Source organism: Phascolarctos cinereus, unplaced genomic scaffold (genome assembly GCF_003287225.1).
Source record: "Phascolarctos cinereus isolate Bilbo 61053 unplaced genomic scaffold, phaCin_HiC Scaffold_3;HRSCAF=262, whole genome shotgun sequence".
In the NCBI taxonomy this organism is placed as follows: Eukaryota; Metazoa; Chordata; class Mammalia; order Diprotodontia; family Phascolarctidae; genus Phascolarctos; species Phascolarctos cinereus.
The window spans coordinates 111610691-111636253 of record NW_027555736.1 but is presented as its reverse complement, the minus strand read 5'-3'; the positions used below and the strand labels follow the sequence as shown (position 1 = coordinate 111636253).

General features: G+C 36.7%; 1 protein-coding gene across 1 annotated transcript in view; it reads left to right on the top strand.

Annotated features, from left to right (window-relative positions):
- The window catches only part of HDGFL3 (HDGF like 3), an 86591-nt gene that overhangs the window by 29279 nt on the left and 31749 nt on the right, over nucleotides 1–25563 (top strand). The window contains exon 2 of the mRNA XM_020966245.2: nucleotides 22541–22617. Coding sequence (XP_020821904.1) covers nucleotides 22541–22617 — 77 coding nt within the window. The remainder of the gene's footprint in view (nucleotides 1–22540; nucleotides 22618–25563) is intronic.

Genomic DNA, 25563 nt, shown 5'->3' with positions numbered 1-25563 from the left:
AGGGCAAAGTTTCAAGGCTCTAAGGATAGCTTCAAATGATGATAGGAATAGAGTAGTTAGGAAAAGCCAGTTTGTAATGGTGGGTTGGGAGAAAAGGAGTGGTGAGTTCATTTATTATCATGTTAAGTTTGAAAGGACAATTGGCATTTCCACTTAGATATACTACTAAAAAAGTCAAAATGTGGGACTTAAGAGAGATCAGTATGAGTTAAACATTTGGAAATCAACTTTGTAGAGGTTATGGTTGAAACCAAACAAATACATTATTGAAGAGAACAAAGAGAGAACCAAGGACCCAGGACTTTTGTTGGAATGGCCACAAGTAGAGAGCAAGAGAGAACCTCCTGTGTGCTAAGCACTGTACTAAGCTCTTCAAGAGGCAAAAACTTTTGATAAGCCATTAGCCTTGCCCTCAAGGCTTTGTCATCTAGTAGGTAGAATAGGACACAAACACATAACATGCAGTATTACATATTTTGTGCCTTTGAAAGGTGCAAAGCAAAATGCCAGGAGGAAAGTCATAAGGTTATTAGGGTTGGTAACTTCCCGAAGAGGACTTCAGAGAGGATGTAATGTTTGAATTTGACTTTAAGGAGAGGGGGAACATTCCCAGCAAGGCAAAAGTTTGAAATAGTTATAAGGACAGAAGCCTCTTAGAAATTAATATGAATGTCTTTTTCTTTGTTATGCTCTCCCCCGAGTAGTACCTAGCACAGTGTTCTGTATGTACACAATAGGTATCAGTATAAATTATCCATTGACTGCTCTTTTAAGACAAGAATTTTCAAGAAGTTACCTCTGAATAATGCCCACCTCCAAATGAAAGTGTCTTTGAATTTCCTGATTGCTCTAGTTTGATGATAAAAGTAGAATTATAGAATTACATTTGACTGAGCAAACATTTATTAAGTATTTTCCAAGTGGAAAGCATTATATGAGGTGTCGGGGATCCAAAGAGCTAAAATATAGGCCCTGGTCTCAAGGAATTTGCAGGATGGGAGACCTAGTCTAGTACAACTTAAAAACAAGTACCACCCATAGTAGCATTAATGCATCCATTTAAAGTAATCATTTTTGGAGGCTGTACACTTACTTCAGTGAAGTTGCCTTTGCTCAAAAATTTTGGAAACTCCTTTTTTTTCAAATTGTTCTCAGAACCTTTGGCACATTCTTTTGAATATTCACAAGGATAATACCTAAGAAAATATATAGAACTAGAAGGGGCTGTAGTGATGGTTTTTGGAAATACACAAAAAAAGAAGCAGGAATATGAGGAGATAAAGAGGTGTACTCATCTTTGTTAGGAGGTTGAAAGGTAGAAGAATGTGACAGAGAAATAAATGAAGAATGGATTTCTTGGAAAAGGATGGATGAAAGTGAAGTATTTTTTTGTTACCCAAGGAATGATGATGGGGATCCACAGTTAGCACCAGGAGAAATACACTATCCTTGCCCTCAGAGCTTTTATCATCTAGTAGGACAAAAGTCACCTAGTAATGAACAGAGGAAGACATTACTTGTGATGGTTAATGACTCCTTGCTATGGGATACCAAGGCAGCTGTCAACCTGACAAGCAATAGAGTGGCCTAATAACTTCCCAGGATATTTGGGATGTAATGGACAGCCTACTGAAACTTGTCAAACCTAAAAATGACAATCTTCACTTACTGATTTTTATGGACAAATAATAGTTCTAGAAGCAACCCAGAAAGGATTCCTAGGGATTTTGAAGTCATGGGTGAGAAACTAAAGGACATATTATATGAAGTGTTGTCATCACTGCTGCCAATCAGGTTACAGAAAATGAGGCAGATTTTGATAGTAAATGGCTGGTTAAGATGGTGTTTGAGAACAGGATTTGGATTTCTAGACTATGGCTAAGAATATAGGAACAATGGGATGGAATACATTTACCTGAAGTCTTGTGAACGTCAGAAAGGAAAAAAGCAACTTACATCGTTGCCAATACAGGTAGCACAGAGAGGCAAGTACAACATAAGAAGGAAACTATTGGTAAAGAATATCAACAATTCACAGGAAATAGTATCCAAGAAGAAAAACAGTTATAAAATCTGCTGCCTCACAAATGTGTAAAACATAGGAAATGAACACAGTGAATAAGATAAACAAAATCCCAAGGCAAAGAGACTAATTTGAATTTTTCATACCAATTCATAGTGGTAGAATGGGACTCATGTCTAGAATATGGCAATGGAAGGTATACTTTATTCAAAAGGAAAAGAATGAAAGGGGCAATTTAGTAACATGTAATTAGGAAGTTGTACTTATGTCAGGAAATCTGGGCAATATGGTACAGAGCATTTGTATAAGGACTAATGAATAGAAAGAAAAACAAGAAAAATTGTGAGACATATTACTTGGGTAAAAAGAAATAAATTAGTAGCTTGAGATCACAATCTTGATATGGAGACATTTTAAGGTGATGGGGGACTGCATTTATCCATCCATCTTGGACTTTCTCTAGCCAAATTAGAGTGGCTAATTAGGGTGTCAAGAATTTATTATCATTTCATTTTTCAAAAAGATTTAAGAAGTTATAAGGGAACTGCTATTTTGGAAGTGATTCTGGTGAATTAGGAACTACTTGCAGAGGTAGATATGATGGGAACTTTGGGAGGAGGTGACCACTCCATTTAAGAATTGGTGATAGAGAAAGAAAGGAAAACTATAGTAGTCTAAAATGTAGCTTAGGCTTTAGGAGAGTTAATTTTAAAGAGTTCAGAGAAAGGATACATAGGATTCCAGGGACTATAATTCAACAGTCATAGTCAGCCCAAGATGGATGGGAAACATAAAAAAAAAATTAAAGAAACAATTATAATAAATAAGAGATAGCTATGTAAAGAAATTGATGTAGATAAACTCAGATTGATAAACTCTATCTCAAAGTGCACTATGAAAAAAATGAAAAATGTGATTATTGAGGAACTGACAATGGCCTTTGGAAAAATAATGGAGAACATGGGTAGTGCTATGGGATTGGAGATGGTCAAATGTTTTGTTTTACAAGAGAAGAGGTCAGTTGGTAGACTATAGGCCAATGATCTTGATTTAAATTCCTAGGAATTTCAATAATAGATCATCAAAGGAATATTTTTGAGCATTTATAAAGTGGTACTCACTTAAAGTATGGCTTCATTGAGGTGTGGCAAACTAATCTCATTTTTTGACAGGTTTATGTGATTGGTAAATGAGAGGGGAAATGGCAAACATAGAATATCTAAATTAGAGCAAAATATTTTAATTTCTCAAACTATTTTTGTGGACAAGGTAGAAATATGGATTAGCTGATAATATACTTCAAGTGGAATCAGTGCTGGTTGAACAAGTGGTCCTAAAGAGTAGTCATTAATAGGTAAATAGGAAGGACTTTTCCAACATAGCGAGGCAGCTGGTTGATACGATATGCTAGGCTTGGAGTCAAGAAAACTGGAATTCAAATTTTGCCTCACATACTTACTAGTTGTGTGATGGTGGGTAGGACATTTAACCTTTCTCAATCTCAGTTCCCTCATCTGTAAAATGAGGGGGTCAGACTCCATGAGCTCTAAGATCTCTTCTAGCTTTAAAAGTATGATTCTCTAAGTACCACAGGAATAAGAGCTCTATGTTTTTCAACAGCAGAGTCTTTGGCACATAGTAAGTGCTTAATTTTTTCATTTCATTTTTATCAGTGCCATGTATAAAAGGATAGAGATGTCCAGTGTATCAAAGCTACACATAAGCTGGGAATGATAACTGAGGGGTTAGATGACAGATAGGCAAAAAAAAAAAAGATTAATGAGCCAAAATGGAATTTAATAGAGATAAAAGTAAAGTTCTATATTTAGTTTAAAAAAAAACAACTTCTCAAGTATAGGATAGAGACATAATCATGTAACTCCCCTATGCAATAAGCTCCTGTGGCTCTCTATTGTCTCGAGGATCAAATATAAAACCATCTGTTTGACTTTTAAAGCCTTTCATTATCTATCCCCTTCCCATATTTTCAGTCTTATTACATTTACTCTGTGATTCAGTGATATTGGCTCCCTTGTTGTTCCTTATACATAAGACTTCATATCTTAACATGAAGTGTTCTCACTGGATGTCCCCCATGCCTGGAATGCTCTCCCTCTTCATCTCAGCCTCCTACTTCCCCTGGCTTCCTTCAAGTCTCAGCTAAAGTCCCACCTTCTGCAAAAATTCTTTCCTAATCCTCCTTGATCTTGGTGCTTTACCTCTGAGACTACCCCCCATTTATCATTTGTGTACAATTGCTTAAGTGTTGCCTCACCTATTAGACTACGAGCTGCTTGAGCTTTTTGCCTTTCTATGTGTCCCCAGCACTTAGCACAGCACCTAACACGTAACAAGCTTTTAATAAATGCTTGTTGATGATTGCAACCAGATGAGCCAATCTATTTGATGAAGTTATACAGAGTTAGTTTCCAGTTTTAATATGATTCAGAGTGACATGATAGACAAAAAAGTTAATGCAGTTTGAGGCTTCACTAAGGAACACAGTGTCCAGAAAGAGGGAGGTGTTGGCCTCACTATGCTTTTCTCTGGTTAGACCAAATCTGCATATAATGTGTTCAATTCTGAGAACTCCATTTTATTTTTTTACATTATCAGGCTGGCAGATTGCTAGGATTTCCAAATCCTCATTCTTCGTGACCTATCTGAAGCATTTAACATTGTTTATCACCTTTTGCTTCTGGATAGTCTCACCTCTCTGGGTTTTCATGACACTACTCTCCCTGGTTCTCTTTCTAAACTTTCCTTGTCAGTCACTTTCACCACTTTTTCAGGTCATGCCCACCAATCATGAGGGTCTCTCAAGGCTCTGTCCTGGGTCCTCTTCTCTTTTTCACTCTATATTATCTCACTTGATGATCTCATCACCTTCCTTGCATTAGCATTTCTAGAAAGATGATTCACAGATCTATAAAGCCAGCCCTGTGTCTCTGTTGAGCTATAATCATGCAAAACCAATTGCCTCTTGCATATCTTGAACTGGATGCCCTGTAGGCATCTGTAACTCAACATGTTTATAACTTGGCCTCTTCCTGCCTTTCCAGTCTTTTATACTTTATATACCTCCTCTCTGCCTGCACACTGTGATTCAGCTACACTGGTCTATTTGAAGTACTTCATACACAAGACCCCATCTCCTGTGAATCATACCTGGAATGCTTTGCCCTCTCACCTCAGCCTCTTCATTTTCTTGCCTTCCTTCAAGATCATCTAAATCTCACCTTCTGCAGGAGTCTTTCCAGTTCCCCTCAGAACATGTTTCCACATGTTCTATTTATGTTTCATATATACCTAATTATTTACAAGTTATCTCCCCCATTAGAGTGCATGCTACTTGAGGGTAGGGACTATTTTTGCCTTTCTTTGTAGCCACAGTGATTAGCACGGTTCTGGGAACATAATGGGCAATGCTTGTTGACTGAAGGACTTATCTCACAAACAAGCAACCTGAGCAGGTTGGCCTGGAAGAAAAAGAACATGTAAATAAACAAAAAAGGAATGCTCTAGGAGCCATGAAGTGCAGCATCTTCTATTATTTATGCAGGTTAATAAATCTGTATCTTTCGTATGAATTTTTGGGATCTTTCTTTGGATTAAGGCAAGAAACTTTATGTGAATTTATAGAAAAGTTTTAGTGCTTAGCATTTTCTTTAAAGATGGCTTCTGGGAAGGACATAATTTGTGTTCACAGGTAAGGAGGCCATCCTTTCCTAGAGCAAAAGGTAGTACTCAAGTTAGAAGTTTCTTAACCAAGGTGACTTTTAAAAGAGTAGGCTTACAGATGAGATAGGTGATTTGTATAGGGTTTGCTTATAGACCAGAATCACTATTAATTGTAACAATAGCTTATAAAATTTTCAGCTGCATTATACCTTCCTCTTTTCTCTTTCTGTTCTTCCCACTCCTATTCTTCATTCTTCCTCCATCTGTCTTTTCCTTTTGCCTGCTGTTCTGTTATCCTCTCTATTCTGGTGAGTTTAGCACTGACTTGTTAAATAGCCAGACACATTATCACATTGGTCAGCTTTTTACTGTATCACAAATGAGGACTCATATTTGGATCTGTCCTTTCCTTTTTTTTTCCTCTTTAAATAATTTTGTGGTTCAATAAGTACATAGTACCCACTTGTAGTAATTAGCTTATTGTTCTTTATTTGTTTTTTTTTCCCTGGGTATGGTCATTAGACAGCTGCATTCAGTAGTGTTAGCCAACCAATCACATTAGTCATTGTGTGTGTGTGTGTGTGTGTGTGTGTGTGTGTGTGTGTGTGTGTGTGTGTGTGTGTGTGTTTAAGCTGTAATGTCATTGTAGTAGGTGGCACAGTAGATAGAGTTCTGGGCCTGGAGTCAAGAAGACTGGAGTACATGTCTGTCCTCAGATACTAGCTGTGTGATCTTGGGTAAGTTACTTAACTTCTATTTGCCTCAGTTTCCTCAACTGTAAAATGAGGATAATAACAGCAACTACCTCTCAGGGTTGCTGTGAGGGTCAAATGAGATCTTAATTGTAAGGTGCTTAGCACAGTGCCTGGCACATAGTAATCACTTAGTAAATGCTTATTATTTCCCCACCCCACACACTTTATCTCATGTTTTGATCCTCACAATTTTTTAAGTTAGGCAAGGAAAATATTATGATCCTCATTTTATAGATTAAGAAACTGAAATTTCAAGTGTTTTTCGGTGATCTGACCAGTGCCTGCTAAGCGTGAGAGCCAGGGATGTAACCTGTACAACACACTGTCACTCTTGCCAGAAGAGCAGTCCTTTGCTACGCTCCCTATATGAAAGCTCTTCTGCTAACTCATCACAAAGAGGACCTGCCTTTGTTTTATAATTCATGGTGATAAATTTATACTCATTTACCCCTTTTCACCTAGCCCTTTTGACCAATCATATTTTTTTCAAGGTTTTTAGGTGTTCAGCGTTTAACTATGCAGCAAATGCAGTGAACTATCTCATCTAGTTCTCATGAATCATGGCTGCTTGGCCTCATTAGTGCAACATTCTAACCCACTGTTTCTTAGCTCCTGCACAGTGGCACTTTGTTTTGACATGAAGTTGCCTTTAATGTGGCATGACATCCTGGGTTTCCTTAACCTTAACAGCTGCCTACCTAACATATTTTCAGTTTCTAACAGCCAGTTTCTGAAAAATGGTTTCTTATTTCTAGAAATTAAAAACTCAGACAACCTGTGTTATGAATATTAGGAAGGAGACCATTTGGGCAGAATTTTACATAAATTTCTAAAACTTAGAAAGCGGGGAAGTGATTATGCATTTAAGTATGTCAAGTGGCCTTTAGGTTTCTAGAATAAAGAAAATCCACCAACAAAAGTTGTATATTGACCCAGTTTGAATTTTGATCTTCCAAAAATATTCTTCCTAATGGGGACCTAAGTCTGACCATTTCACTTTCCTACCACAGAAACCTTCAGTACTCCCATGCCTGTATGAGCATCTACAAACTTCTTTCTTTGGCATGTAAAGGCCTTGACAATCTGGCTCCAGCCTATCTTGCTAGCAGTGGTCCACACTGCTCTCCTAGCCTTTCACTTTCCAGCCAACCTAGACAACTAGCTTTCCCAATCCCGTTCTGGACCACTCTTTGTGCATTCACATTCCTTCCTCTGCCACATGCTCTAAATTCACTCCTGTTCATCTAAGAGTAAAGATTCTTCTTTTTTCCAAGGCCCAGCCCAGCTAAAAACAGTCACTCCTTCCTCAGATTTCCCTAGAGGGCTTTGGCTATCCCCTTAGCTTTTATTGCACTTTTCTTTGTATCATATTTATTTGTGAAAAAGTCATATAGTTTACTTCAATTATTTTGAATGGCAAGCTTTTTTAAAGGAAGAGATTGTCATGAAATCAAATGCTTCTGTTCCCTAAATTCCAAAATCTTCATCATTCTTGACTTACAGACAAGAACTCTGCTACCTTCTAAATCTTTATCAGATGGTAAGGTCCTTGAAGTAAGGGACTCTTTCCAATTTTTGTATCCCCAGTCTCCATCACAGTGCTTTGTACATAGAATGTGCTTTAAAAATTTTTTAAATTGATTCCTAATTGAAATTTATTTTCCCTTAACATCCTTTTCCCACTCTGGTTCTTGGGAGTGTGTCTATTGAGTATTTAAAAACTGTCTGACCCGTTTTTCAGGAGATTTTATTTTGGTTTAGTTTATTTTCAGTCAAACAGATTTTATCTTTTCTCAACTTTAAAATATGACTACTTGGATCAAGGTGGAGAATGAACTGGAAGCTATAGAGATCAACTCATATGACGGTGTCTATAGTAAATCTATTCAGCATGTTCTCTATGTCATTATTAGTAGAGTCCAATTCATTGATTTACAATCAAAGAGAATTCATCTCTGTAAGTTTATATGGAGATGAGATAATTCCTTTTTCCCTAGAAAATGCAGTGAATGAGAGCTAGAAAGAATTCTGAGACATTTGATCTAGTCCCTCCCATAAAGCTGGTGAAAAATTAAATAGTTCCCAAGCTTGATTTTCCACTCTGGGGTATCTCTAATTATCAGGAGATTTAATGAGATTGTCAAAGCTATTCGTTTTAGTTTACTTCAATTTTTTTTTAAACGGCAAGCTTTTTTAAAGGAAAAGATTGTCATGAAATCAATTGCTCCTGTTCCCTAAACTCCAAAGTCTTCATCATTCTTGACTTACACATAGGAGCTCAACTACCTTATAAATATTTCTGTTGTATGTCCTGCTGTCAACTCCAACTTATATTGTCTAAAACCTATCTCAGTGTCTTTTATTAAAAACTAGTTCCCTTCTGGACTTCCCTCTTTCTGTCTTTTTCCTTTTCCTTTTTCCTTTCCATGTTCATCTTTGATTCCTCTATTTCTTCCCCCATAATCAGTAGTATAGTGAAAAGATAGGGGTGTAAAGAGAGTGAAAATATTCTAAGGCAGCAAGAACACTGGACTTGGGGATCAGATTCAAGTCTGCTTCAAACCAGCTGTAGCTCTTTCACTTAATCTGCAATGTGATCTGGAGCAAGTTACTTAACCTGTCTTGGCCTCAGTTTATTGAAATTTATTAAATTCATTTATTAAAATTTAGGATTTTGGACTAGGTAATCTCTAACATTGTGAGCTTTGGGAATTTTTCCTTCCTTCCTTCCTTCCTTCCTTCCTTCCTACAAAATGCCCTTTGTATACATCCCTTTCATAAACCATTGCCATCATCTTTGTCCATACTCTTTCTCTCACTCCTCCACAGCTTTGGTCTCCTAAATAGCCTCAGGCAGAGGCTATTTTAAAACCAGAGCCTTTAATTGGCAACTTTACACAAAACTTCCAGATTAACCTTCCTAGATGATAGTTTGTATGGGTTATCTGACTCTTTTGCCTACATTTTTAAAATGCCAGAATCTAGCCTACTATTCAAAGTTCTCCCTAGGTTGGCCCTTTCTCATCTCTGTGTCTTTATGTCCCACCACTTTCCTACACTGGAGTTTTCTCACTCCAGCAAAACCGACTTCTTTTTCATCATGGATCATTGCCCATACACACACCGGTATTCCATGTGCCTTCCCACCTCTCTACTTTTGCTTATACCCTTCCCCATGCCTGGAATGCCTTCCTGCCTTCTACTCAAATTCTAACCTTCCTTTGAGGCCTGGCTCAAGTATTATCTTCTCTGAGACCTTTTATAATGTCTCCTGACCTCAGTGATCACACCTTCTAAGTTCCAGTGGTGCTTGTTGTCTGTACTACTTATTTAACAGTTGGTTTATGTTACCTTTCGTTGTGTCATGATTTTATACAACAATCCTACTTCTCTAATTTTGAGGTGGCTAAATGGTGTAGTGGATGGAGTAGTAGCCCTGGAGTTAGGAAGACCTCAGTTCAAGTTTGTGCCCAGACTCTTCCTAGCTGTAAGACCCTGGGCAATTCACTTAATGCCTGTCTTGTCTCAGTATCCTCAGCTGTAAAATGAGATTGATAATAATAGCACCTTACTCACAAGGTTGTCATGAGGATTAAATGAGATAATAATTGTAAAGTGCTTAGCCCAGTGCCTGGTACATGGTAGGGGCTTAATAAATTCTTATTCCCCCTTATTCTCTAATTTTTAAGCCCCCAATGTCACTTACTGTCTTATACCTCTTTCCCCACTGTCTTGCACAATTCACTGCATATAAGAGATGCATCAATTGTTTGTGATAATGACCACAACATTCATTTCTTTATCCTTTGATTGGAAACCTGTAGACCACCTACTTCCTTGTCTTTCCTCTGAATCTTGATGGGAAGAATTTTTTAAAAATCCTCAACTGTAAAAAATATATATCTTTTGGAGCTATCTTAATCCATTCCTCTGTCTTAAGCCTTCCTCATATACCCTAAAATGGCTATAGGTAGTTCCTTTATTTTTGTTTTACTTTGTTCCCTTATCACCATTATTTTGCCTGTGAAGAACTGTTATTTTTCTTTCTTTGGTTTTTTGTTTTTGCTATTTTTTCTTTAGTTCCTCATCTTTGACCTCCCCGCCCCCACCAATTCCCTCATTAACATTCTCCAAAAGTTATAGGATCAGAGATCAGAGTTTGAAGGGACCTTGGGGACCATTGAGTAAAACCTTCTCCTGTTATAGATGAGAAAACAGGTTCAGAAGGTTTAAGTGACTTGCCCACTGTCACACAGATTGGTAGGATTTGAACTTGTCTTCCTGACTTCAAGTCTAGTGCTGTATCTTCTGTGCCCCCACGCTGACACTCTATGTAATTGGGAATGTGCATTTTGTGATTTTCATATTTGCTCTCACTTCACAGTTTTGAGGTGCACGAAACTAGCCTATTAGAGATTTATTATTGGTCCTCAAGCACTATGTCTACCTTTCAATTGGCTGCTCCCAAATGAGTGGTGCCTTGAGTTTTTACTTCATTGGCCAACTGGTTATGTCTCAGTTATCCATGCCTAGATCCCAAGAGTGTAATGAAAGGAATGTATGCTTCCATTATTGCTTAATTTTCAGTTACTGACCCATAAAGTAATAATTACTGAAATACAAACTCCTAGGTACAAATCAAATACGTTCTCTTGCTATAGTTAAATAGTATTATCATTATGTATCTAGTTCTTGTTACCTTAAAGAAAAACTCTTAAGCATTTCTCACTTAGGCTTGGCTTTTGGAAGGTTTGCCCATTGCTTTCCCACTATCCTGTTTCATAGTTGTATTAGTAGCCTTTACTTGCATTTGGGAAAAGGTACCAAATGTTCTAACATTCTCCATGTCCTATGTAGCTTCCTCTGTTACTTTTCCTTTTTGTAGATAAAATGGTCCCCTCCCCCTCCCTCCCCCACCCTTTCTTCTGACCAGAGCTGGCCCAGATTGCCCTTTTCTCCTTCCTTCATTAGATAACCTCCAGGAAGTGGTTGTATGAAACCTCTAATTAGCAGTCTTTGGCTGCTAGCTTCCTCATCACCAATTTTCTTCACCTTTGAAATTTACTGTTTGTATACAAATTAATTTGGAACCAGTTGTGTAAGACAGCATATTATCTAGCCTACCAACTCCTTTCAAATCTCCTTAAAAGGATTTGTTTTTCCCCTCTGAACATTTTAAAATATATTTGAATAGAACAATTTTTAAATGGAGAAATTCACACTTTTTAGAACCTCTTTTTTTTTCTCTAAAAACTCTCTTTTGGTACTTTTTGGCACAGTGAATATAGACTTGGTCCTGGAGTCAGGAAGACCTGACTTCAAATTTGACTTCAGACACTATATGCTGTGTGACTATGGGCAAGTCACAACTCAGATTCCTCATCTATAAAATGGGGAGAATAATAGCCCCTACCTCCCGGGGTTGTTGTGAGGATCAAATGAGATATTAGTTGCAAAGTGCTTAGCACAGTGATTGGCACACAGGAGGCACTAGACAAATTATCATTTATCATTATCATGTCCTACTACTTAAGAATGTCCTATCTGTTGACCATATCTGTTTCCAAATTTTAAGTTTCTTTATATTCTATAATGAATTTGCTTATCCTGTATTTTCTTTTACCAATTTTCCTGAGACTTGTGAGAAATTCATTTTGGCTTTACATGATCAAAGAAGGCAGTATGTTTCACTTTATGTGTCAGAGCCTCTATTTCTTGCACAAGAATCCAGTCATTCTTACTGGATTCTTCATGTTTCAGAATTATGAGCACCCTGTGATTCTGTGTTCTTACAAATAGATACTAAATTCAGTAATGTTCCATTGACCTGGTATGCTATGAGCTTTATTTTTTAAATTTATGAAATGAAAGTGTTGGATTAAAATGTCTTAGGATCCTTCTAGTACTGTGATCCTATAAAATACAATGTCCTGTGTTACATAAGCTTTCTAGACAACTGAATCTTTAATTTTAACTATTTTAGTGGAAAACATCCTATTATAATAACAGACTGTATGAATATAACTATAGCTTACATTTTATAGTGTTTTATAAATGCATCTTCCTCAGTGCTGTAAGTTCTCATGTATTACCATCCCCATTCAGTAAAATAATTTGTCCATGTTTATACAGCTAGTAAACAACGGAAGTAGAACTTAAACCCCAAGTCTTCTGAGTCCAAATCAAGTACTCACTCTATTATTCTTTTTCTTCTTCCTTTTGGAGGCAATCAGGGTTAAGTGATTTGCCCAGGGTCACAAAGCTAGTAAGTATCTGAGGCCAGATTTGAACTCAAGTGCTCTTGACTCCAGCACCAGTGCCACCAGACCAGTCCACCACCTAACTGCCCCTACTCCATTATACATCGCTGATTCTCCTGTAGTATATTGGCCCAAATATATTTTCCCCAGAAATTGCCTTGCAAAAAGCTGAAGTACAGCCTACAGTTGGTAATATTTTTCAGTGTTTATGTGTACTATTCCTTTCAAAGAGATTTTTGTATAGGGGTATGATACGAAGAACATAGTATTTTGGAAAGATAATCTGACTGGGGGCATATAGAATGTGCTTATTTAAAGTCAGGGTGACTATTTTAATCATAAATATGAAATAAAATCTTTGAACAAAAATATGATAGGTTAAATGAAGTCAGGGAGAAATTTTAAGTTTAGCAATATGACTTAGTGTTGCTTCTCTACTTTTAAGAAAATTCCTGAACAGAAAAATATAATCTTTATGTTATTTTAAATATTAGGCAACATCCCAATTTAGAATGCAATAGTCTGGGGGGAGGGGAAGAACTTTTTTTTATGCTTCTGCAGAAAATACTATTTCTGGTAAAAACGGAATTATTATTCTAAAAGTAATAGGGACTTTAGAGGTCATCTAGCAGATGAGGAAATTGAGGCCTTCAGGGATTAAATGACATACCTAGCAAATCAGGAGTTTGAACCCAGGGATCATGAGTTCAAGTCCAGCTCTTTCTAGAACTCCACCTTCAAGAGAACTGATTCTTTAAAAATCTTGGTGGTGAACATATTTCTTAAGTATCTACAGTTAGCTCAGAAATTTGCTGTACTTTGGCTGATTAAAGAAAAATTATTGCCTAGTGCCTGTGGCATAATCTATATTTCATCTTTACCAATTAGAGGTTAACATAGGTGTTACTCTGATAAGAATATTAGCAAGTTACATAGCAAAACTTATTTTTAAAAAGTTTACTTGAATGTTTTATCTTAAGTGACATATAGAAATTCTAATGCCTAATTTGTGATATAGTTTTTGAGCTTTAAATTTCTTTAAATTAACATAGTACAGATGTGAGGTTTAGCAAAAGAAAAAAAACATTAAAAATTTTATCCACCAATTTTTAAAATCTAAATAATCCACATAAGAACCTTATAAGATAGTTTCCTCCATGAACTTTTAGTATTTACTTAGGAGATTACTTGAATATGTTGTCTCTGTAATTTAAAATTAATTGTGTTTTATGATGATTTCTTTACGTTTTAATGTCTTAGATCAAAACTCTGTATCAGATTGATTTTTTTAACCAAAAACCTAAATACACAAATTGAAATAAAAATTATAAATCAATCATTTTACCCACTTTATTGTTTATATTTCCACTTTCCTTGCTTAATGAGGTGGAAGAGATGAAGAATTCAAATGAAATGAGGTGTGCAAAATTAGAGTAATTTTTTAACAAAGTTAGAAAAACAGTAATAATAATTCAGAATTTTTATCAGCCTGCAAATTGTGTACTTTGATTGGGTTTTTGGTCATTATTCTTTTCTTCCTGTCACTTTCTTCCCTTTAATTAAAGTTCATTTTTTCTTTTTATTAAATAACTTTTCTTCCTTTTCTCCTCCTTTTTTTGCTACACATTCCTGTATAGAATCTACTTCAAAAAGCTTACATTTCTCAGTTCAAACTCAGTGAGTATTTATTATACACAAGACTTAGAGAATACAAAGACAGAATGAAGGCAGTTCTGCCTCCATGGGATTTACATGCTACTAGAGAGATACAAAATTTACATTTTAAAGTAAATACAAAATAATTTCAGAAGGGAGAGAACACTAAACTAAAAGTTGGTGGGATGGAGGAGCTCTGGAAAGGCCTACTAAAAAAAGGTAAAATTTAAGCTGAACTTTGAAGGAAGCTAGGGATTTGAAAGGTGGAGATGAACAGGAAATACATTCAAAACATGGGGAAGAGCCCATGCAAAAGACATGGAAGCAAGAAATGGCATGCTATGAGTAGGCTGGAATGTAGAATGTATAAGAGAATGATATGAAATTAATTTGGAAAGACAAGTGTGAGCCAGATTGTGGAGACTTTTAAATGCCAAGATGAGGAGTTTGCATTTTATATCAGAGGCAATAGGGAGCCACTGAATATTTGAGAAGGGAAAGTGATATGATCCGACTTGTACTTTAAGATAATTGTTGTGGCTGTGTGAAGGATGAATTGGAGAAGAAAGAGAATGGAAGCAGTGAGACCATGAGGAGGCTAGTACAGTAATCCAGACAAAAGATGACAAGAGTCTGCATTAGGGTGGTAGGACTTGTGAGTGAAGAAAAGGGGACCTATGGGAGAAAAGTTATGGAGGTAGAATTGACAAGATTTGGTAACTGATTGATCTCGAAATAAGAAGAACCATCTCTGTTTGGGGCAAAGGAAGAAAGGAGAAACAATATAAAAGGGAATTTTGTTGTTGTTGGGGTTTAAGCTTTTAAAAATTTTTGTTTTCAGTTCCAAATTCTGTCCTTTCCTTCATCCCTGTCCCCATCCACTGAGAAGGCAAAAAAAAAAAATTTCATTTAATATATATATAAAGTCATGCAAAACATTTTCACATTAGCTATGTTATGCGGGAAAAAAGCAAGAAAAATTAAGAAAGAAAAAATAACATGCTTCAATCTTCACTCAGAGTCTATCAGTTCTATATCTGGAGGTAGATAGCATTTTTGAGCATGAATCCATTGGAATTGCTGTGGATCATTGAATATATGCATTAGGATGATTTCCTATTGATCATTGCATTGTTACCAAGTCTTTTACTGTTGATTATTATTACAACATTGCTGTTACTATATGCATTATTCTCCTAATTTTGCTCATTTCACTTGGTATCAGTTCATATAAGTCTTCTCAGGTTTTTCTGAAACCATCTTCTCTATCATTTCTTACAGCACAGTAATATTCCATTACAATCATAAACCATAACTTGTTCAGCTACTCCCCAGTTCGTGGGTATTTCCTTAATTTCCAGCTCTTTGCCACCACAAAAAGGTGCTATGAGTATTTTTGTAAATATGAGTCATTTTCCTTTTTATTTGATGTCTTTGGGAGAAAACCTAATAGTAGTATTGCTAAGTCAAACGTTATGTGCAATTTTATTACCCTTTGGGCAGAGTTCCAAATTGTTCTTTAGAATATTTGGACCAGTTCACAACTATGACAAGGAGTCCACCAACAGTGCATTAGTGTACCTATTTTCCCACATCCCCTCCAGCATTTGTCATTTTCCTTTTCTGTCATGTTAGCCAATCTGATGGGTATGAGATGGTATCTCAGAGTTGTTTTAATTTGCATTTCTCTAATTATTAGTGATTTAGAGCATTTTTTTCCATATGACTATTGATAAAGAGATGGTTAGCCTATGTTCTCACAGGAAGCAATGTGCTAGCATTTTTCTAGAATTTATAAAGCATTGTAAGGTTTGCAAAGTGCTTTATAAAAATTAATTCATTTTATCCTTAAAACAACCCTGAGGGTTAAGTAGCTTGCCTAGGGTCACACAGATAATAAATGTTTCAGGCTGGATTTGAACTCAGGTTTTCTTGACTCCAGATTCAGCACTCTACGCACTGAGCCACCTAGTTGACTCTGCTGAGACAGGGCAAAGAAGGGATAGTTTAAAGGGATTTGAAAGAGAAGGTATGGCATAATTGCTGTGAAAAGTATGATCATCAGTCATGGAAGAATAAAAGCATAACTGTGCGGCAGTGAAAGCCAGGTTGAGATTGGACAACATAAATTTGTAGTAGACCTAATTTTCATTTGTGGGATCTTCTTCATTTTTATTTGTCTTCTAGTCAGATTATTCAAGCTAGGGGAGGCAAATTGTTTAGTAAAGCCCAAGATGTATATGATACAACATATCTTTGTATCCTCTCATCTCCAAAGAGCCATCTCAAATTTAATGTATACATTGTGATATAAAAGTAGTTAGAAAGCATGCCATCTTTGCAGCATAGCACATGGATTTTCCATGGGAAATTTCATAAATGTCCATTTTCTTGTTCCACATTAATTTGTTTTACAAACATCCAACAAGAGGCTGGGGCGATCACAAAGTTTAATAATAACATCCTTTACTCAAACGCTGTTTGAATTTATCATAGGTTTAGCAGGGATTCCCATTCTGATGCCCATACTTTGAGGCCAGTGTTTTGACAAAATAAGTAGAAAACACAGTAAAGTGTGTTAAGGTAAAATGTCTATTTAAAACCATAAGTGGCATTACTGGCACTACTGTTCTAACATCATTTATCATTCTTGTTTAAAAATAAAACAAGTATTATTGGTTAGGCAAATATCAGTAAAAATAATTGTAGGTGATAAAATCAGAAATTTTAGGCCTTTTTCTTTTGTATGGAAATCACTTCAAAGTTGAATTAGTTTTTGCCTCAAATTACTCGGAATGCTTTGTCCAGAAAACTTTCTGTGTAGTATATTTTAGTGTAGATTTCATCTTGTCATTTAAAATGTGTTTGTTTCCTTTATCAGTAGAGTAAAAGATTGGTTAGACATTGTCTAACTATTACAAATCTAAACTTTAAAGTATCCTATAGTACTTAGTATTGAGTCCTATTCCTTTATAGGCTCTAAATAAATACAAAGTTACTAGGTGGTGTGGTGATTTCTAACCTCTAAGAATTATATTCTTGGTAGAAATAGCCTTTTAAGATACAAGGAGGCTATATAGTTATCTGAAGAGTCAAGTACTTATTATTCATAGTAATGGGAAGTCAGCAAGAGTAATTGACTGAATAGAGATTCCAATATTTTAGCCATTGATTTCAAACTCCTGCTCAAACCTTTTTACAGCCACCTCTAACAAATATCAAAATAGATGAGTTTGAATTTTTATCTCCACTCTTTGTGGCTTCTTTGTTGTCCAGTTGTGATGACTCTTGGTAACCCCATTTGAGGTTTTCTTGGCTAAGATATTGGAGTGGCTTGCCATTTCCTTCTCCAGCCCATTTTTACAGATGAAGAACTGAGGCAAACAGGTTTAAGTGACTTGCCAAGGGTCACACAGCTAGTAAATGTCTGAGGCTAGATTTAAACTCAGGAAGATGAGTCTTCCTGACTCTAGACCCAGCACCCTATCTAATGTGCCAGCTAGCTGTCCCCTACTTGCCTCTACACACATTTTATTGAGGGTGCTAACATGGATAAATTATCAAAGGGGTGAGGGAAGTAGGCAGGAGAAAAAAGAAATTAATCTTTAAATTAAATGATTCCCTAGATAATTAGGTGGTTGCTGGGACATACAACTTTAACTTTTAAACTCAGTGACTATTGTGCTTACCCTTGACTGCAGCACTTTATGTATGTCTCTATCAGATGTTGGATCCCCTAAGAGGCAGCCAGGTTGTGCAGTGGATAGAGTGCAGGTATGAAATTCAGGAAGACCTGAATTCAAATGTTGCTTAAGAGTCTTACAGACTTTGTAATCTTGGGCAAGTCTCTGAACCCTGATCAGCCTTACTTTCCTCATCTGTAAAATGAGGTGGTTGGACTCAATGGCCTCTAAGATCCCTTCTAACTCTAAAGGTATGATTTATTTTCCAAAGTTTTAGGTCCCCTAAATGGGAATCCAATGTTTCACTGCACTTTCCCCCACCAACTCATGTCATACCTGCTGATCATTAGAGTTCTACCCTTTGCTTTTGGAACCAAGACTAAGGAATTTGTATTTTATCCTAGAGGCAATAGAAACCATTAAACATTTCTGAGCAGGGAAATAATGACATGATTAAGCCTATGCCTTATGAAGATTATCTTGGGAGATGAGTGAATGAGTAAATGACTGAATGAATGCAAAAGCTTTTATTAAGTGCTTACTATGTGTCAGGCACTGTGGTAAATACTAAGGATATAGATACAAAATAATTTTGTAAGTATAAAAAGCAAGATTACCTCTGACCTCAAGGAACCTATATTCTAATAAGGAAGACAATACATATAGAAGACTGGTGACCAAGGAGGAGTGTTTTGGACTATGAAGTCAGAGGGATGGTGACTGGAGCCTTAGGGCAATTGATTGATATATCCTTTCCAAGAATGGCAAAATTAACTTGATTACTATTCCCAGAGCTAGAAGCAGAAAAGGGTAAGGGGAGTGATATGTGTGTGAGAGCAGCAGGAAGTAAGGTGGGTTGGGTCAGATTAGTTATGGTAAACTTCACTATTCAAGGTTGAAGGAAGGAGTAGAAGCAGGGATATTAATTAGGTTGGCATCAAAATAGTCCTGGCAAAATGTGATGAGGGCTGGAATTCAAGTAGTGGTTGGGTGAATGGAAGGGAGAAGGAAATGAATAGGAGGAAATGCAATGGGGATAGACTCAATAATACTTAAACACTGATTGGGTTTTGGGATGAAGGAAAGTTAAAAGTCAAAGATGACTCTAAGCCTACAAATCTGGTGACTGTAAAGCTAGTATTATCCTTAACAGAAATGTTGCACTTTGGAGAAGTAGTGGTTTGGGGAGATAATATGATAAATTCTCTTTGTACAAAGCTCATGCTCTTAAGGACTTAGAGCTAGAAGCGGTGTTAGAGGCCATTAAGACTAGTGCCTCATTTTACATCTGAGGAAACTAAGAATCAAGGAGATTAAGTGAGTTACCCATAGCTGCACAGGTAATAAGTATCAAAAATGGGTTTTGACCCAAGGTCCTCTGATGCCAGAGCCAATGTTCTTTCCACCATGTCATGCTGCTTCCCCTCTGAAAACACATGTTGAATTTACCAATAGAACATCCAGGTAGAAATATGTAGCAGGACTAGAATCCAATAATGAGACTATAGCTAGAGATATGTGTGATGTGTGTATGTGTGGGTTTGTATGTGTGTAATTATCTGTGTAGAGATTCAGTTCAATGCAACAAGCACTTATTAAGCATCTACTAATATGTGTTATATAAGGTGGTAGGTGCTAGAGATTCAGAACCCAAATGAAAGTCAGTTAGTCATGATAAATCTATAGGAGTTAATAAGATTCCTCCGGAGGCACAGACTGAGGAGAGAAGAGAGACCAGGATGGTCCCTTGAAAGATAGCCTTGCTTATGGAGCAAGAAATCAATGATGAACCAGCAAAGATATAAAAGGAGTGAGTGATGCAGTAGCTAGGAGGAGAAATAAGAAAGATGTTATAGATGCTGAAGAGGGAGGGAGAGAATATGGGCTGAGGGGCTTGTCAAAAGCTGCAGAAGAGTAAGGGAAAATGAGACTTGAGAAAAGACCATAGAATTGAGCAGCTAAGAGATCATTAGTTTACTTTGAAGAGCACAGTTTCAGTAGAGTAATGAGGAAAAAAATCCTGATTGTGAGGGTTTGAGAAATGAGTGTCTGGTGAAGAGGTGAAAGCAAAGAAAGACAACTCTTTCTGGGAGTGTGGTAGCAAAATAAAGGTGAGATATAAGAAGAAAGCTTGAAGGAAATGCAGGTTGAAGTGAAAGGGTTTTTAAAAAATGGAGGAGATATGTACATGTTTATAGATAGCAAAGAAGGAGCCAGTGTAAAGGAAAGGATTGACTCTGAAAGAGGAAAATAATGATCAGTGTAGAGGGAGATAATGGTTACTAGGTTAAGTTCCTGTCAGAGATGAGAAGGGGTGAGATCAAGGGCACAATTGAAAGGGGTTGGTCTTGATGAGGAGAAATGATACCTCTTCTTTAGAGACCAGAGTAAAGAAAGAAAAAAAATTTGGAGGTAAATAGAGGAGAATTTTGAGGTGTGGGGTAAGGAAGAGTTCATAGCAGATGACTTCAATTTTCTCAATAAATCAATCAAGCACTTTATTAAGTCTCCACCATGTGCTAGATGCTGGGATAAAAATGCAAAAAACAAAAAACACCACCACCAAAACACTCTCTGCCCTCAAGGAGCTTTCATTCTATGTTGGAATTAATAACATGAACACAAATAAAGAAATGCAAAATACATGTAAAATTAAGGCAAAGTAATTTTGGTGGGGAGAGGGTATTAGCAACTGGAGATCAGGATAAACTTTGTGAAGGTTTAGTTTAGTTTGAGTTTAGTTAGCCTTTAGGAAGAGAAAGATTCCAAAAGAATCAAGAGAAAGGTGTTTCAAGAACTCAGGAAGGAGAAAGTATTGATAAGTAAGTGTCAAATTCTTTAGCCAGGCTAAAGGTTGAGGACTAGGAAGAAGCTGTTTGAATAGGCAATTAAGAGAATTTTGTCAACCTTAGAGCAGTTTCAGTTAAGCGATAAAGTTAGAAGCCAGATTGCAAGGGCTTTAAATGACAAAGAGAGGATATGCATGGTCTGAAAAATGAGAAGAGTCGAAAAGGAGGAGTTTGGCTATAAAATGGAGGAGAAACCTAGGATGAAAGCTTATGTCAAGGTCACCTAAGAAATAGTTGGAATAAGGGGTTCTAGGAGAGAGGATAGTTGCAATAACTATTAGGAAAGAATGACAGTCAATCATGAAGACCTAGCTGTTAGGTAGCATGAATTTAATAAAATAGATTCCAATTTTAGGCAGAATAGACTTAGCCTAGGTCTACCTTATAATCTAAATAGATAGAAGACATCTTATCTTGACCAAGATATTTTGTTCCCTACCTTATGGAAAACCCCTCTTCTACTTACCAACATATAGGATCATAGATTAAGACCTGGAAGGCACCTTAGACGATATCAGTTTATAGGTAATCTTCATTTTATAGGTAAGGAAAGCAAGGCCTAGAGAAAGGAGCCGACTTGCCCAAGGTCATCTTTCTGTCATCAGTGAAAAAAGGAGTTGATTAAGCAAATTAGTAATGTAAATAAGATTTCATGTGGTCACATAACCTACTGAAGAAAGCAAAGTATTTTAAGCATTTCATTAAAAATTCTAGCATTAGTTGCATAGGACAATCTATTATGTAGAAGTGCTTATCTACTCAGGAACACAGATTATACAGGACCGTTGGCAATATTTTGTTGGGTTTAGTTTTAAGATTTGACAGGGGAGTTAGTTCAGATATGTGACTTCAGTGATGTAGGGAATGCCTGTTTTGGATTTCCTTACATCTACCAATGAACATAAATAACTGTTTTACAACTTACAGTGTTAGTTACCTGAGAGTTGAGTGATTTGTCCAGGGTGACCCAGCCAAAGTGGCAGAGGTAGGATTTGAACCCAGGTCTTCTTCATGACTCTAATGACAGCTCTGTCTCTGCTATGCCATGCTGGGTTTGGGATGGATGATAGTAATACAATTGGAAGTATTAAAATTATAATTCTTTGAAAATATTCTAAATTACTATTTTTCATTTACTCAAACTATATTCTCCTCTTTTATTCTGAATTAGTAAATTTTAAAAGTAATTTATTAAATAACACCTTTTTAAAAATACTTGTTTGAGAAAGAGGCTTAATTAAATTCTGTAGGATTATTTAGTGAGAGTTGATTTGGAACCTGAGAGAATGAATGGTGGCATTTAAAAAGTTTGAGAATCACTGAGCTGGATATGCTAAGTGATCTATCTTGATGACAATATCTAATTTGAAATTTCAAAAATGTGACTTAGAATCAAATTGTGACATTGTATTTCTAGCTTCTCAGTGCAGTGACCTGTTATTCTTTCTCTGGCATATAATTAAATGGCAACAACAAAATCTCAGTCTATGAGCAGTGGAACAGTCACTGTACTTTGAAATTAGTCGCAGAAAGAGCAGTGCTCATCAATTGTCATCCCTATATGAGATTTACCGGATGTACATGATTTATCTGAATGTTTGATAACAACCCTGTGTAATTTTATCCTCAACAGATTGATGAACTCCCAGAGGGAGCTGTGAAGCCTCCAGCAAATAAGTACCCAATCTTCTTTTTTGGCACCCATGAAACGTAAGTCAACAAAAATGCCATGTTCTTTAAAAATGAGTGTCTTATCAGATTACAACTTTTGGTTTTAATCTGGTAAAATATTGTTGATGAAGGAGCTACAGCTTATCATGCTATCAAAACCAGTTTGATCAAAACAGAAAACAATGCCTTTTCATTAGAGTAGACATATGAAACAAACATCTCTATCTTAAGACGTGAACGTCTTTGGTATTGAATGACATTACTTTTTCAGCTAGATACATGGGGACCCTCTGCCAGTGTGCATACACATCCTGTATGTAGATTCCAGATCTCTCCCTTGTCTTTTCTTCAAACCCCAAAGACTGGGGTAGGCCTGCCTACTTCTCTGGCATAAAAACTATCCCATTCTCATAGAGGAGTTTCTCTTCTTCCTGGCCCATTGCTGAACAAGACACAATGTCTTAGCATGTCCTCGTCCAGCTCTAGAAGAAGGACATAGTCCTTTATAAATTTTTCTAAAGGTGTTGTTGTTGTTGTTGTTGTTGTTGTTGTTGTTGTTGTTGTTGTTGTTTAACTGCTTATAACTATAGGAAAGCCAGGGAGTGAAAATAATAAATGGAGGCAAGGTGAATTATGAAGTTTAGCTTCATAATTAGTATTCTTGATTCTACCACTCTGGTACATTCTTTGATCTTGTCTTGAGAGAAGGAAGCCTTGCCCAGACCTTGTATACCTGAGGCTAGTGCTCTGTGATCCTTCTGGAAGGAAACCTGTATCCTAGGTACCATCTTTGCCTGGTAGACCCTCAAGGATAAGACCGTTTTGAACACAGCTGCTAATGGTGGGCTTTTGGGTATACAAAGGTTACTACTTAAGTTTCTTTTACATCTCATTAGAAATTTCAAACTGCCTATCTATCACAGCTTCCTCTTTCACACACTAGCAAAATTATCCTAGAGCATTTTGCCTAAAATGCTTACCTCACAAGATTGTTGTGGTAATCAAATGAAATACTGTACAGGAAGCATTTTGTAAACTTTAAAATGCTCGATAAATGTCAGCTGTTGGTATTTTTATTCCTCACCTCTCCCTTCCCTTAACACAATAGAATCATAGAATTTTAGAGCTGGAAGAGGTCTTTGAAATCATCTAGTTCAGCCTTTTAAGAGGGCATTAGATAGGAAATGATGCTCTAACAAAGTGTGTCACTTTCCTTGCTAAATGAAATATGAACCTGCTCCACTATCCAGAACAGGAAGTAGAGTTTTTGCCTCCATTAAAAATGAATTAAGTATTTCAGGAATCCCTCTGCATCCAAATTTAGTAGCAATCAGAATGCTTTTTATAAGAAATCCTAGCCACATTTGCCAGAAATTATCACACTTTTTTTTTAAAGCACATACAACTTTCAGCCCTCCCCAGCAGCCTCTGCTTACACAGCTCATCATTGTTTGAATTTTGCTTCTTAGACTCACAGATGACTTGAATTTTTTCCTTAAATATGATTGCCCGTTCCTTGCAGGCCATACACCAAATTGGACTCTTTGCTGGTTTTGCTTCCCAAATGTGCACTGCTAGACCACCTTCCTTTTCAGCACATCCTTGAAACGTTTCTTCTGCCCACATTTATGGTTGCCTCACTTCAGCTCAATGTAAGAAAGCTCTTTGGGCAAATCCATTCCCTATATAGGTCAAATCCCATGGAGCTGGATTGTGATGACTGGGCTGTATTAGTGCTGCTGGACTGGCTAGGATACAAAATCTTGTTAATCTTGTGTCCCTAGATAAGGTTCAGTAGAGTTGGAGGGTAAAGATGATAAAAGAACTCTTTGAGAATCTGAATATGAAGCCTTTGATAAGTCCATTTCTCAGAACCACATAGCCCCTCCAGATACTGCCACTGCTTTGTAAGCTTCATTTTGGTTAGGAGCTTTATGCCGCACTGGTGATTCTCATCTTCTTAAGGAGATGCTCACTTTCTACAAATCCTTTGCTGATAAGCACTTGATTAGACATAGTGATATCTAGGAATTCAGAGATAGCTTATAACTCTGTATTGTAGGTAATATATGTTGGGGAAATGACCATAGGTTCACATGCATGTATGTGGACGTTTAGAGAGATACAACAAACAAACAAATACAGGTAAACCCTTGGATTGGAGGTAAGACATGGAGCAAGTCACCCTCTATTTCCTTCTCCTTACCATTTTTGTATAGTATTTACTATGTACCAGGTACTATGCTAAGTGCTTTACAATTATTTTCCCAAATGATCCTCACAACAACCTTGAAAGGTAGGTGCTTTTATTATCCCTATTTTATATATGAGGAAACTCAGGTCTTCCTGACTACGAGCCCAGCCCACTGAGCTTTCTAGTTGCCCCAAATGAAATCTAGTTAAAATGAGCATGGTAGGCAATTTAAAAAGATTTTTAAAGGAAGAGATGTAATAAAGGTATAGCGGTCAGCCTAAGGGTATGTACAGAAGAAAGGAAAATGATATTATTACTGAATGGCCAGCTCTCATCCCTCACCCCCTTTTTTACATGCTGATTGGGTACCTCAAAACATTCTATCCATTTGTCCAGGCCACCTTCTTCTCTCCTTACCACTAGCACCCAGTAGTTTCTGTGGCCTGTTATATTTTATCTCTATCATAATATAGGACTCCCAAGGGCATAGAGCCTGGGGGAAGTTTCCCTAGATTTGTCATATAAACGGGATAGCTCCTTGCACAAAAATCCTAATCAAAAGATAAATATTGCAGATAAGTGAGAGTGTGTGGACTAGTAGAAATGAGAGACTGAATGAGTAGATAGGTGAGTGGTAATATGTAAAGACTAAGTGAGAGAGAGTGGGTTGATAATGGGATAAAAGTGTATTTTCTGGCTCTCACTTACCCTCATATAACTGCTTCCAGTTACTCTTTAGCATTAACTCTCTGATCTGTCCAGGAGAGAATAAGCAGATGTCCTAGGTGCTG